Source organism: Mauremys reevesii, linkage group 1 (genome assembly GCF_016161935.1).
Source record: "Mauremys reevesii isolate NIE-2019 linkage group 1, ASM1616193v1, whole genome shotgun sequence".
Taxonomy (NCBI): Eukaryota; Metazoa; Chordata; order Testudines; family Geoemydidae; genus Mauremys; species Mauremys reevesii.
Window position 1 is genome coordinate 5,409,811 of NC_052623.1, and position 15,569 is coordinate 5,425,379.

The 15,569-nt window shown below is 46.0% G+C and overlaps 1 protein-coding gene across 1 annotated transcript; it reads right to left on the reverse strand.

The window, feature by feature from the left end:
- Positions 1–10,611: 10,611 nt before the first annotated feature.
- LOC120395704 (olfactory receptor 52K2-like) lies at positions 10,612–11,553 on the reverse strand. The gene has a single exon (XM_039520374.1). It carries the CDS (start codon positions 11,551–11,553, stop codon positions 10,612–10,614), a length of 942 nt encoding a protein of 313 aa, XP_039376308.1.
- Between the last annotated feature and the right edge of the window lie 4,016 nt (positions 11,554–15,569).

Here is a 15,569-nt window from a genome sequence, read left to right on the forward strand (position 1 = left end):
GGAGTAGGGGAGAATGTGTCCAACTCTGAGGCAGAACGGTGTCTCCTGCATGTACCGTATGTTCCCCTGACTTCCTCTATGTGCCCAGAGTCTAGGGCTATGGTCACAGTAGAAATGCCTGGATGGAGAGACAATGTTAATATCAGAAACAACATGCAGTACGGGTGGGTGAAGGAGATTAATCGCTCTTCACATATTGAAAAATGACATTTTCATTATGAAAACTGACCCTACCAATGCCAATTCCATATTTGCTGGTGCTTCATGCTTAAATAATTCCTACATGTCATGGTGTGGGAAATCACTTAAGGATTTGGGGATTTAGTTGGGGATTGGTCCTGCTTTGAGCATGCGGTTGGACTAGATGACCTCCTGAGGTCCCTTCCAACCCTGAGATTCTATGTTTTTAGGTACTAGCAGTAAACAAAAGTGTGAATGCTGGTTATCCATCATTGTTCCTTCATGCAATGAAAGCCAAGCTAGAGAGTCCGTGATGTGGGAAGTTCCCCATTCACCCAGTTGCTCAAAATATGAGAGTGGAAAAAACCAAACCTTTGCCAAGATATGTGCCAAGGGGAAACATCCCAACTAGAACATACCTCAGGAAAAAGCCCTGGGCATCAGTGATAGCAGCTCCACAGAAACACCTGCTCATTTGCAGTGTTGCCAAAAGAAAGACAATGTTTGGACGCCTAAGGAATGGGACGGAGAATAAACTGCTCTGGAGATGCGCTCAGTTTTGGTCACACAGTCTTTATAAAGGATGCAGTAGATAGAAAGGGGATTTCTGAGTCAGGCTATCAAAATGGGAGAGGTTGCCATATGCGGACAGACTGAAAAGTCTGTGACTTTTTCGTTTAGAGAAGACAAAAAGAAGAGGGCATATGGTAGAGGAGAACAAAATAACAGAATGGAATTGATTGCATTCAAATTGACAGACATAGAACAGTTCTCAACCAGCAATATCTAGAGACACTTAGTGTTTCCAAAGGGCAAATTCCCCAAAGTTGAGGAAAATTATCATCAAAACTTATTGGAGGAAAAATTTAGACAGAAAAATAGAAATGAAACTTGGAGTTTTTTATTAAGAGATTATTTCATAGCTAAAAAGCCATGATTCCACAGTCAAAGAGGTGGACAGGTTTGGCTAAGAAACTGGTTCAATGGCAAAGTGAATGGAGCAATCGTGAAGGGCAGGGAAGAAATACATAACAAATGTGAAAATGGCAAAATGATAGCAAGCAATACGAACTGGAATATGTGAAAATTGATGAGAGATGTTAAAGACATCTGGGGAAAATCCATGTTTGACAGGGTCACAAAAAGGGGTTATTAAGTATATTAAGAACAAAATAAATCGTAAAATATGTTTAAGCCAAATTCTAGAGCAAGAAAGGAACCTTGTTAAAGTTGCAGAAAAGATAGATGTTGTTAAGAAATATTTTTCTTCTGCATTCAGAAAGAAGCAGCATGTGGTACTCATATCACATGAGGTGATTAAATACTTTCCAGTCCACTAGCAGTCAAGGAGAATGTTAAATAGAATCAACAGTAGAACCTCAGAATTATGAACACCAGAGTTACGAACTGACCGATGATGATGACCATACATCTAATTCAGAACCAGAAGTATGCAATCAGGCAGCAGCAGACCCCCTAGAAAATAAAAAGGCAAATACAGTGTTAAACATAAACTATTAAAAAAAGAAGAAGTTTGAAAAGAAAGATTGGACTAAGTTATGAAACAAAGGAAAAGCTTGTATGGGATAGTGCAAAAACTAAAATAAAATCTAGGAATATAATAAATGCCAGTAAACAACGTGCTTTATGGAAAACAGGTCTTGTAAAATAAACCTAATTTCATCCTTTAATGACAGTACATGTTTGGCTAATCAAGGGAGACACATAGATGCAATAGATTTGGATTTCTCTGAGGCATTTGATTTAGCAGGGAAAACATTCAGATTAAAAATGAACACTCTACAATATCAGTAGAACACACTTTAAATGGGCCAAAAACTAGCTAAATGAAAAATCTCAGGAAGCCATTGTCAATGGCACATTGTCAGCAAAAGGGGCTCTTACCAGTGGGGTTCTGCAGGGATCAGTTCTCGGTCCGACACTATTGTATATTTTCATGAATGATCTGGAAGCAAATAGAAAATCACTGCAGATAAAATTTCTGAGAGACAATGAGGAGAATAGACCAGAGAGCATTGGAGAGAATTGAGAGAGAGACAAAATGACAAACAAAATGTTTACCAAAATGTACAAACAAAGTCCTCTCTCATGCCCCATGGGAATGCAGCCCAAACTGGAATAGGAGGGGAACTGGATTATGGATGGAGGAAGTCTCAAAGGATTTATGGGTCACTACTCACAATCCCAGTATTTCAAAACTCCCAGTGGATCCTGATGCGATCCTTGGATGAATTGATCGATCAAAGAAACATCCAAGAGGAGAGGAGGAGAGAGTTACCTTGAGCATGGGATTTTTTTGCAGTGATGTGGTGACCGTTGGTGAAACCATTTGCGTCAGCATATTCAGTTTCAAAAAGCATAGGAAAAGAGAGAGAAAAAAAAAAAGAGGAGAAAAAAAAAAAAGAGAAAAGAAAGAGACTAGAGAGTAAGAGAGATTCAGAAGAGAAAAATCTAAATTCATTATCAAATCTTATCAAAAAGAGAGAGAGAAACCAGACTCATAACAGACTCCAAAAAGACAGCAGAAAAGTCAGAGCAAGGCCCTATGGTTGGAAGCTGAATCCAGAAAAGAACAATAAGATAGAAGGGTAGAAGAATAGTAATCATAGTCATAGAATCTCTGGAGGGGATCAGGAGGTCATCAGGTCACCTCCCCTGGTCATCTAGGAGATCCTCTGAAATGGAGACACATCCAACTGGGATGGCAGACTGGCACAGACTCTGGGGCTTGCTCTGGCAGACCTGCTTGAGTTACAACGGTGCTGCCATAGTACTTCAGTATAGACACTACTTGCACTCATGGCCGAGGTTCTCCTGTCAGCATCAGTAATCCAGCTCCCCAAGAGTAAGAAGAAGAACTCTAGAAGAATTTCTCTATCCCTCTCATGCTCATGCTATTATATATTTATATTAATTTTAAAAAAAAAAAAAAAAAAAAAAAAAAAAAAAAGTTTTATGGCATGCATTTTGAGGCAGTCACATTCAGTCACAGGAGGTAAATATTACTTCTGGCTGGCCTGCCTTGGAGAGAGGAGTGTCCAGTTGTGTGTGTCATCAACTCAATATCAATATAGAGGATATAGAAAGTGTCCAGTCAGAGAGACAAAGATAATATAATATAAGGGAAATATAACATATGAGAGTAAAGGTTGAAGGAAGGAACTGCTGAAACTGGACACAAGAGAAGATTGAGCGAGGACATGACAACGGTCTTCAGATACTTGAAAGGCTGCGTTCTCTCTTGTCACAGTGGGCAGGACAAGAGGCAATGGGTTCAAACAACAGCACAGCAGCTGTAGATGAAATCTCAGGAAAAAGTTCCTAACTGTAAGAAAAGGAGGACAATGGAACAGATGCCTTGGAGGTTGTGGAAGGTGCTTCAATAGACGTTTTCCAAAGGAGGCGAGATAGCCTTTTGTCCTGGTTTGCTTTGAAGCAACAAATTCTGAATCTTGGCAGCCGGTTAGAGAAGATCACCATTTTGGTCCCTTCTCACCCTGTGGCTCTATGATTCTATTATGTAAAATCCTGGAGTAGAGCAGGCCTTAGTCAAAGACAAGTTATGGAGCTCAGTGCAGGGGTAACTGGGTGAAATTTAATGGCCTGTGTTATGCAGAAATTCAGAATGAATTATCTAATGGTCCCTTTTGGGCCGTAAACACCATGCATCTATCTATAAAGAAAATAGATCAGGCATTTATTTTGACTGTCTCACAACACATGAACAAGGGAACATTCAATTCCATTGGAAGTCTGAACATATAACACTGATAAAAGAAAACTTTTTACATAATCCATATTTGGCCTGTGGAACTCCTTACCAGAGACATTACTGCAGCAAAGAGCTTAGCTGAATGGGATTCACAAATGGGTTGGCCACTGTAGCTAGTTCTGGTGGCCCCCCCCATTTGTTAAGGCTGTCTGACAGCTTCCATTAGGAGACCTCATTTTCAATTGCTTATAAGTTTACCAGCGTTAACCATTTAGACTGAAATTTCTCATGCTGGGTGTCTGCTTCGGCCTGATTTGTTTTTTGAACATTTCAGGCATAACAGTTCAGCCAAATAATAGAATGAAGCTAGGATAAAATGTGTGTTACCCATGTTGTAAAATTCTAATATTTGTTCCAGTGAGGAGCTCTAGTACCTCCATGCTGTCCAGCAGATAAAACTCATGCAACAGCCCCTTTCCCCCCATTAACAGCCAGAGCCCTGAGATGCAAGAGGAGGAGGTGACAGTGTCTGTGCATTAATATACAGCTGGCTCCTGAGCTCTTTACTCAGTTCTTACTCCAAGGGGAGTTTTGCCTCAGTGGGGCCAGGGCCTCAGAATTTGGCCTTGTACTGTACATCTATTGACACCTTTCATCCTAAAGGATCCACTGCATAACTGAAATGCAGCCAATCAGAGCTGGAGGCCACCTGCCAGGGATGCACAGGAAAGAGGGACATTTTGGCCAGTGATACTGGAGCAAACTCATCCCCTGTGGGAAGGGCCCTGGCATCTTTAATGGCTGTGGAAAGCGGAAAGGACCACAGACCTATTCTCTATCCCATCATCCCCATGTTGCTCTCTGGTTGTCGAGCAGGTGAGCTCCTCTGTAAGACATGGGTACCTGTGAATTCTGAGAAGGAAGTGTCTTCCCTGGGAATCCCCCTCAGGAAGCCGTGTCCCATACCTCTCTCACCGCAGCATCTGCAGCAACATCCCACGCCGAGAGCCGACATAGGAGTGTGCTCCATTTATAATATAGCTCTGTGCAATCCCAGTGAGGTTTGCTCAGCCTCTGGGGAAAAGTGGCATCTGGATGTAAACAGGCTCGAGACTGGAGACACTCTAGCCAATCTCTCTCTTTACATTTCTGTGCTTCTGTGCTCTTTATCCAGCTTTAGGAGTAAACAGTAATTAAGGGACCTTCCCAAAGGGAGATGAGAACTCTTGGGCTCTGTGCTGAGTCAGAGAGGAATTGGCTGCACTGTGTATCTGTGTATATTTTAAAATTATAGCTGATTAGTAAGAGAACTATGGATAATGGCTAGGTCTCTATATGGTCTGATATCTGTAAATGCCCAGGATGGATAGGTAGGTTCTAGACAGACAGCTCTGGAGACAGATGGCAGAGGGGAGACATGAGCTCTCTCTGCAGGCACACGGGGCTGTCGCTAACAGATCAGGGATCAGTAATTCTCACCTGTAACTATGACCACGCAGTGCTGCACCTTTCATTAAAGTATCTTCAAAGCACCTAGTGAAGGAAAGTCACTGTGAACATATCCCCATTATACAGATAGGTAAACTGTGGCACGGAGAGATTGGGTGGCAGTATGACAGGCAGAACCCAGCTCTGGCAGGGACTCTTTGCTGGGTGAGATGCAGAGGAAAGGCTGGAAGAGGGATCCTGAGCCTTTGCCATCCTCTCAAGGTGAATCTGAGGTTTTCAGAACTAGCTGGAGTTTGTGAGCTTCCCATTCCTGTGAGATGTGAACTCTGGGACTCGTCTTCCGCTTCCACTCAGAAAGCTGCCAATGCATCCCAGTCACTGGGGTCACTTTGGGGGAACAAATTTAGTAAAAGCAACACCAACAGAATGTTCCTGTGGACAGAGAGCTGCCGGGGGCCTGTCCCTCCCGCCAGAGCTGCTGTGGAACAAGGGGGGCCCTCTGGGTGGGATAGAGACAACAGTCCCCTCACGCAGAGCTGAAGCTAATGAGCCCAACCTGCAACTGTTGACTATTAACAGAAGCCTTCAGAGCTCAGGCCGGTGGGGTCGGAGCAGGAGATGGCGCCCATCCCATTCTTCAGTCACACACTGGAGTTCAGCCCAAATTCAGTGCACCTGGAATGATAGATACAAAGCACCAGACACACAGCGGTTTGGTTTATGCACTGAAGGACGCTGGGAATGTTATGTAGAGAGACGTAGGGGTGCACAAAGAATCAAAGGGAGTCGGTTCGTTTCCTAGCAGCGGCACTGAGCAGCAAGCGCCATTGAGCTTTGAATTTCCTGTGTTCCTTCCACCCTGCCCAGACCCAAAATGTGGCACCCAGGGTGTGACAAGGACCCAGACTGAGGCCCACACAAATATTATCCTTGTGGGGACTCTAGAGAGATTTGTAGATTATATGGCCAGGAGGGACCATTGTGATCATCTACTCTGACCTCCTGCTTCACACAGGCCGTAGAACTGCCCTGGATAAATTCCTGTTTGAACTAGAGCAGATCTTTGATAAAAGCATCCCATCTCGACTAAAACATGGCCAGTAATGGAGACGCCACGATACTTGCTAAATTGTTCCAATGCTCAGTTACCCTCAGTGTTAAACATTTCCACTTTGTCTTTAGTCTCAATTTGTCTGCCTTCAAGGTCCAGACACCGGCTATTGTTTGACCTTTGCCTGCTAGATTTAAGAGCCTGCTGTTATCAAGTTTCTGTTCCCCATTATAAGTGCTGATAGAATGCAATCATGTCACTCCATAATCTTCTCCTCGATAAGAGATTGAGCTCATTGAGTTCCTGAGGCAGCCTTGCACTGGTCCCCTGAGAAACTTCTGTCACGAGCTTTACCCCTGTTGTCCAGAGTCACATTTTCCCAGAGAAATGCAGCTGCTGGAACTTTAGGGTCTGTGAGTCCCCAGGCTATTGAATGCATTGAAGATGAGGACCAAGACCTTGAATTTGACTTGATGTTCTCAGGAAAGCCAGTGTGGAGTGTGGAGGACAGGTCTGATGTACTCGCAGTAGCCTGTGTTGCTGAAGAGACTCTCTGCAGCGTTCAGTACCAGCTGGAGTTTTGTAAGTAGTGAAGGCATCATGTCCAGGTATACTGCATTGATACAGTCCAGACAGGAGTGACTAAGGTCTTTATAACTGAGGCCAGGTCATCATCCACCAGGATGGCATGGAGATGGTAGAAAGCACTACTCACAGACACTGCTATGAGAGAGCTCAGCATCAGCAAGGCATCCAAGAGCCCTCCTAGACTACGGACTGAATTGCCCTATTGTGGGTGTGACCCTTCAGTCAAAGGATGCTGCACCGTAGCTGCCAACCCTTCAAAATGCTTTGCTCTGACCACCAGCATCACGTTTGTCTTGCCTGGGTTCAGCTTCAGCTAGCTGGTCCTTCCAAGAACTGGGCCAGCCTGGAGATAGTGATGTGGTTGTATGGGAAGGAGAGGGAGGAGCTCAGTGTCACCCGCATATTGCTGACATTTGAGTCCATGTTGTATGATCAGTTACCATGGTGGCTGCATGGAGATGCTGAAAAGCCCCAGAGGGAAAACTGGTCCTTGTGGGACTCAAGCTGCGAGGGGTCTAGTGCTGGAGATGCAGATTCCCATCTCCACTAATTGGGTGCATCCCTCCAGGAAGGATTTAGACCATTTTTTAATCTTCCAACTTTTTTCTGCATTCTCACCCATCAGTTCCATCGCAGCATGGCTCCTCATGTTCACATTATTGTAGCCAACATATAGCTGCTGGTTCCACCCAGGATGAAGCCCATCATCTATGGGGTCAGAAACAAAGAGATCCGTGAAAGGGTCCTCAGGGTCCTCTAAACCAGGGGCTTTCAAGCTATTTCAAGGTGGATAGAAATCTAGCTATATCATTGGGCTGAAGGGGTAGTGGTCAATGGCTCCATGTCTAGTTGGCAGCCGATATCAAGCAGAGTGCCCCAAGTGTCAGTCCTGGGGCCGGTTTTGTTCAATATCTTCATTAATGATCTGGAGAATGGCGTGGACTGCACCCTCAGCAAGTCTGCAGAGGACACTAAACTGGGAGGAGTGGTAGATACGCTGGAGGGTAGGGATAGGATACAGAGGGACCTAGACAAATTAGAGGATTGGGCCAAAGAAATCTGATGAGGTTCAACAAGGACAAGTGCAGAGTCCTGCACTTAGGACGGAAGAATCCCATGCACTGCTACAGACTAGGGACCGAATGGCTGGGCAGCAGTTCTGCAGAAAGGGACCTAGGGGTCACAGTGGATGAGAAGCTGGAAATGAGTCAACAGTGTGTCCTTGTTGCCAAGAAGGTTAACGGCATTTTGGGTTGTATAAGTAGGATCATTGCCAGCAGATCGAAGGGCGTGATCATTCCCCTCTATTCGACATTGGTGAGGCCTCATCTGGAGTACTGTGTCCAGTTTTGGGCTTCACACTACAAGAAGGATGTAGAAAAATTGGAAAGAGTCCAGCGGAGGACAACAAAAATGATTAGGGGACTGGAGCACATGACTTATGAGGAGAGGCTGAGGGAACTGGGATTGTTTAGTCTGCAGAAGAGAAGAGTGAGAGGGGATTTAATAGCTGTTTTCAACTACCTGAAAGGGGGTTCCAAAGAGGATGGATCTAGACTGTTCTCAGTGGTAGCAGATGACAGAACAAGGAGTAATGGTTTCAAGTTGCAGTGGAGGAGGTTTAGGTTGGATATTAGGAAAAAACTTTTTCCCATTGCTTCTTGTCCTGTCGTCAGAGGTTAAAAAGAACAGTTTTTTCTCCCTCCTTCTTGTAACAACTTTTTATGTACTTGAAAACTGTTATCGTGTCCCTTCTCCATCTTCTCTTCTCCAGTCTAAACAAACCCAATTTTTTCAATCTTCCCTCAATGGTCATATTGTCTAGACCTTTAATAATTTTTGCTGCTCTTCTTTGGACTTTCTCCAATTTCTCCACATCTTTCCTGAAATGTGGCGCCCAGAACTGGACACAATACTCCAGTTGAGGCCTAGTCAGTGCAGAGTAGAGAGGAAGAATTACTTATCGTGTCTTGCTTACAGTTCTCCTGCTCATACAGCCCAGAATTATGTTTGCTTTTTTTTGCAACAGCGTTACACTGTTGACTCATATTTAGCTTGTGATCCACTATGACCCCCAGATCCCTTTCCGCAGTGCTCCTTCCTAGGCAGTCATTTCCCATTTCATGTGTGTGCAACTTATTGTTCCTTCCTAAGTGGAGTAATTTGAATTTTTCTTTATTGAATTTCATCCTATTTATTTCAGACCATTTCTCCAGTTTGTCCACAACATTTTGAATTTTAATCCTATCCTCCATCATACCATCCCCTACATAAATTTGTCAAGCTCAGACTTGAAGCCAGTCATTGTGGATAGTTCTCTGAAAATATCCACTCAATATGCAATGACAGTCAAATAAGCAAACACAATGTTGAGAATCATTAAGAAAGGAATTTCTGGGTGGAAATGACAAATGATAACGATGCTCTAGACCAATGGAAAGTGAAAGCCGTGTTGTGCTTCAGGCCCAGACAAGTGTGTTTATTAGCCCTGCTGCTCAGCAATCATGAGGTGGGTTTTCATAGCGGGAGGAGACAGCCGTCTGGATCCCTAACCTTTCTGGCCCTGATGTCACCTGCATGTGTTATGCTTATAAGAAGCATATGGGATCTTTTTCAGGGGAAAAAGCAATACGCTGCATTTATTGGAGATACAACAATTAGCATATGCATTAAATCACACACACATACACACACACACACACACACTGTCCCGCCAGTCAATGTTATATTTACCAGTCCAGAGCAACCTAGTGGCCAGCTAGGTTGATCGTGGGTAGGGGGGAGCCACATTCTATCAGTCATAACATGATGCTCCGGAGAAGTCTTGGCAGGACGAACCAAAAAATCTCATGGCAAAGCACCCTGTTTATATACTGATCTTCCTTCATTGAGACCAATGAGTTTTGCATCATCACGCTGTAATCAATCGTCGTTTGACGAGTGCTTGCTTTCTTAAATTGTTCTCATTCTTTATTTTGTTCCTTCATCAGTCTCTCAGGGAGTTACCCCAGGCTGGTTTTGATCAAAACTATCTTGCCCCAATTGATAGGTGCCTGCCTTATCTTTAGAGTCGTTAATCTGCCCTCCTTTGACATCTCAATAGGGGCACGTTGCTATCTCCTGGCGCCTTTACGTTGGTCCTTGGTTCCTCCCTAGAACATCTGGTCCAGTGATGGCCTTCACACTTATCTTTTAACACACATATTTCTCATTCACACATAAAACAGGATTGATTTACAGAGAACATTTGACCAGGAACATCGGATTGCAATGCAGGAGAAAACAATCATTGCATTCTTTTACTTCTTACAAAATGCTAATTTTAAACCTACAACAAAGCGGTGACCCTAGAGGTCTATTACTGCCTTGAAATCAGCTTCAGATACAAGATTCTGGCTGATGCATCTTTACCAATGGCACACGAGGTCATTCCTTTCTGCTTTCAGAAAGGGTGGCTGGCAGAATATGGTCAAATCATATCATACATCAATATATTTAATTCATGCTACATTATTATTCTTTATTCTTCATTTTAACTGATACATAATACATAAAACTCTAGTACTACACATGGACCTTGCTCCCCAGCCACTGACCCGTCCCGTGGGATTCAGGCTGGTTTGATGCCCAAGATGTGGAGCGCCCTCTGCCAGATCCCCGGGGTTCTCACCCCGTAGATGATGGGGTTCATCATGGGAGGGAAGAGCTGGTACATGTTGGCGATGAGGATGTGAACGTGGGGAGCCACGTGGCCAAAGCGGTGGGAGAGGAAGGAGAAGATTGCAGGAGTGTAAAAAAACAGTAGTACGCAGACGTGGGAGCTGCAGGTGCTGAGGGACTTGCGTCGCACCTCCTTGGAGGGGAGTCTGAAAACAGCCCGAAGGATCAGGATGTAGGACAGGAGAATGAGGATAAAATCTGATCCCCCGGTGAGAAACGCTACAGCCAGACTATAGGCGCTCATAACCGTCGTGTCCGCACAGGCCAGGTTCACAAGTGCCATGAACTCACAATAGGTGTGAGAAATGACATTGGTCCTGCAGTATGGGAGTTGCTTCAGCAGGAATGGGTGAGGGCCCAGTAACACAGCCCCCCTCATCACAACGCCCAGCCCTATCTTGGCTATGGCCCGACTGGTCAGGACGGCCGAGTGTCGCAGCGGGTTACAGATAGCAACGTAGCGATCAAAGGCCATGGCTAGCATGAACCCAGACTCCATGGTACTAATTGAGTGAATCAAATAAATCTGGGCCAGGCAGGCATTGGTGTGAATGGCCCGGTCCCTGAACCAGAAAATGCAGAGGGTTTTGGGCAGGGTGGTGGTGGAGATGACCAGGTCGGCGAGTGCCAGCATGGAAAGGAAAAGGTACATGGGCTCATGGAGGCTCGGCTCACTCTTGATAACAGCCAGGAGGAGGCCGTTCCCTAGGAGGGACAGAATGTAGACGGAACAGAAGGGGATGGAGATCCAGACGTGCGCCGCCTCCAGCCCTGGGATGCCGAGGAGGATGAAGGTGGAGGGGTGGGGCATGGTCCAATTTGAAACTGCCATGGTGGGGCCGGTTGGGTGCATTCAGTTCCACTGCATGGCTGCTTCCTGCCCCTGTAACTAACCATGAAAACAATCATTAACCAGCTGAAGGAAACATGACAAGGTGGCATTTTCTCAGCATTAGTTCTTTATCTATCCTGAGCTAATAGCACACGAAGAGTGAGTCACAAATAACCTTTTTCCTGGCTCCCGCGCTGCAGCCATTCCACCCTCATTATGGAGGCTTTTAGTGGCAATTAAGGGCTCTGTAGCAGTTCAGAGCTGTGGTTCTTTTTCTCTACACTCTTCTCATTAGATGCACTACGAACTGTCCATGAAAAACCTGATGGCCCGGGCTGAACCACAGCCCAGACTGCCGGGGTCACCCAACCTGAACCCTGAGGAGGCTGGGGGAGGGGTGCCTATCCTGCAGCCCCAGTTCTGGAGCTACCGTGGTGGGAAGAGGCGTCCCTCTGCCCCAGCCCAGGTGCTGCTGTGGGGAGAGAGAACTGGGGGAAGTCCTCTCTCTCTGCCAAGTCCCCAGAGCACCCTTCTGCACCCAAGGCCCCTCATCCCCAGCCCCACCCCAAAGCCCGCATCCCCAGCCGGAGCCCTCACCCCCTGCACCCCTGCCTGAGCCCTGATCCCCTGATCCCCAGCCCCACTGTACAGCCCGCAACCCCAGCCAGTGCCCTCTCACCCCTGCACCCCAACCCCCTGCCCCAGCCCTGAGCCCCCCCCAAATCTCCAAACCACTTGTCCCCACCCCCACCACATGAATTTTGTTATGTGCACCGATGTGTCACACATCACCTCCATATCAGTGCACATAACAAAAATAAATTCCACACATGGGTGGCAAAAATTTGAGGGAACACTGGTCCTGAGCTGTCGGAAATGGGCAGAGAGCCATTAGAGTCGTACCCATTTACACCTGCAGGAGACATGGCCCATTGCGGCCAGCTGAAAGAGAAACCTGATTTGAACCGTTTTTACTAATTGCGCAAAGCCTCCTGAACACCTGCGGCAGGGGAGGGGAGGCAAAGTGATGTGAGCATTACCATACAATCGGGTAAAGGATTTGGATGGCTCAGCCCTGATTCTTCTGGGACAACGGGCTGATTAATCCCTTGGAAGGAATCTCAGCAGAGAGGATGGGGTGGAGCGGGACTGGAACAATCAGCTGCCCTCCCTGTCGTTAGAGGCAGCCTCTGCCTGTCAGAGATGAGGCCTATTGGAATGGCGTCGAGCATTGTGGATTGGCTCCCCCTAAAATTTCTCCAGGGCTGTCAAGCCAGCATCAATTCCAGAAATAAATACATGTGAGGAGAGGAAATCCTTCAACCGGACTGATTCTGTTGTGTCTAAAGTCTCTCGTTGCATGATTCACAGCTAGAGCGCAGCTGCCCTGCTGGAGTGCCAGGAGACTCAGGGCTGAGCCCTGCATATTCCTGGGAAAGATAGAGCTTTTCTCAAGCCCCTGCCTTTTGGAGGAAGGACACAAGAGGTTCATACCAGGGGTGTGACTTGGGAGCTCTCTGAGCCCAGGAGTCCTATGCACATTGGTGGGACCTTTGCACATTCTCACTCCTCCATCTGGTTTCTGTGGGTTTGTTCACACAGCAGCTGGAGACGTCGCTCCCAGCTCTGAGAGAGCCAGCATGTTAAACGCAGCAGGGTCGCCATGGTCGTGTGAGGGGCCAAGCTCAAGCCCATCAGAACCCCTAGCTGTGTATTTGGGAGGCTGCTCACAGCGCGACAGCTACACTTCTGTTTGTAGGGAGAGAGCTGGGTCAGAGCTAGTGACGGTACATCTGCCCGAGCTGGGAATTCCTCCCACAGATGCAGCCTGCCTTCCTCCAATGAACCCTTCTGGTAACTTTACTCACACCGTCAGTACTAACCACACAGGCATTTACAGCTCAGCCTATAATGAGTGAGCCATGGGCAGAGTTCTGTCCATTATCTCAGTGCAGCGTACCAGTGACTTTGTGCATGCTAGGAGAACTTCCACCAGCTCCTGGCCTGGGTTTTCCGGGGTCACTGGGTGTAAAGTAGAGCTTGGGGCTCATGTATACACGCGGTTGAACTGGTTTAATGTAGGGTGTGATTTTAAACTCATTCAGTTACAATCGGTGAAAAAGACTTTGTGTACATTTTGATTTCAGACGAAGGGTGGCTTATTGCAATTTAGTTTAAGAAGATTAGAGAGAAATTTAACCCAAAATAAGCAAAGAGTCCTGCGGCACCTTATAGACTAACAGACGTATTGGAGCATGAGCTTTTGTGGGTGAATACCCACTTCGTTGGATGCATGTAGTGGAAATCTCCAGGGGCAGGTATATATATGCAAGCAAGAAGCAGGCTAGAGATAACGAGGTTAGTTCAATCAGGGAGGATGAGGCTCTCTTCTAGCAGTTGAGGTGTGAAAACCAAGGGAGGAGAAACTGCTTTTGTAGTTGGCAAGCCATTCACAGTCTTTGTTTAATCCTGAGCTGATGGTGTCAAATTTGCAGATGAACTGAAGCTCAGCAGTTTCTCTTTGAAGTCTGGTCCTGACATTTTTTTGCTGCAGGATGGCCACCTTTAGATCTGCTATTGTGTGTCCAGGGAGACTGAAGTGCTCTCCTACAGGTTTTTGTATATTGCCATTCCTGATATCTGATTTGTGTCCTTTTATCCTTTTCCATAGGGACTATCCTGTTTGGCCGATGTACATAGCAGAGGGGCATTGTTGGCATATGATGGCGTATATTACATTGGTGGACATGCAGGTGAATGAACCGGTGATGGTGTGGCTGATCTGGTTGTGATGGTGTCGCTGGTGTAGATATGTGGGCAGAGTTGGCATCAAAGTTTGTTGCATGAATTGGTTCCTGAGTTAGAGTTACTATGGTGCGGTGTTCAGTTACTGGTGAGAATATGCTTCAGGTTGGCAGGTTGTCTGCGGGCGAGGACTGGCCTGCCACCCAAGGCCTGTGAAAGTGTGGGATCATTGTCCAGGATGGGTTGTAGATCCCTGATGATGCGTTGGAGGGGTTTTAGCTGGGGACTGTATGTGATGGCCAGTGGAGTCCTGTTGGTTTCTTTCTTGGGTTTGTCTTCCATACAAATGGACTTCTCTAAAATAAGACAGGAGATCTACATTACTCACTTCACCTCTCTACAAAGGAAAAATGGCTGTAAGCTGTCTAAACTCCTACCTGCCACATGGGGCCACAACAGTGGTACCCCTAACCCACCCAGCAATATTGATTGACGATTATTATATTATAATTATAATCATAAAAAAATGATTATAATTATAATATAATAATCGTCAATCTATCCAACTACACACTCAGCCCAGCAGAAAAGTCTGTTCTATCTCGGGGACTCTCTTTCTGCCCTGCCATCCCCACAAACATGATACAATTCTGCGGTGATCTGGAAGCCTACTTTCGCAATCTCCAACTAAAAGAATACTTTCAGGATAACACTGAACAGCGCACTGATACACAGTTACCCTCCCACCAACAGCACAAGAAGAAGAACTCCACATGGACTCCTTCTGAGGGTCGAAATCACAGTCTGGACCTATAGATAGAATGCTTCCGCCAACATGCACAGGCAGAAATTGTGGAAAAACAACATCGCTTGCCTCATAACCTAAGTCATGAAGAATGCAATGCCATCCACAGCCTCAGAAACCACCCTGACATTATAATCAAAGAGGGTGATAAAGGAGGTGCTGTTGTCATCATGAACAGGTCTGACTACCAAAAGGAGGCCGCCAGACAACACTCCAATACCAAATTCTACAGGCCACTTCCCTCAGATCCCACTGAGGAATACACTAAGAAACTGCACCATCTACTCAGGACACTCCCTACACTAACACCGGAACAAATCAACATACCCTTAGAGCCCCGACCAGGGTTATTCTATCTACTACCCAAGATCCACAAACCTGGAAATCCTGGATGCCCCATCATCTCGGGCATTGGCACTCTCACTGAAGGACTGTCTGTATATGTGGACTCTCTGCTCAGACCCTA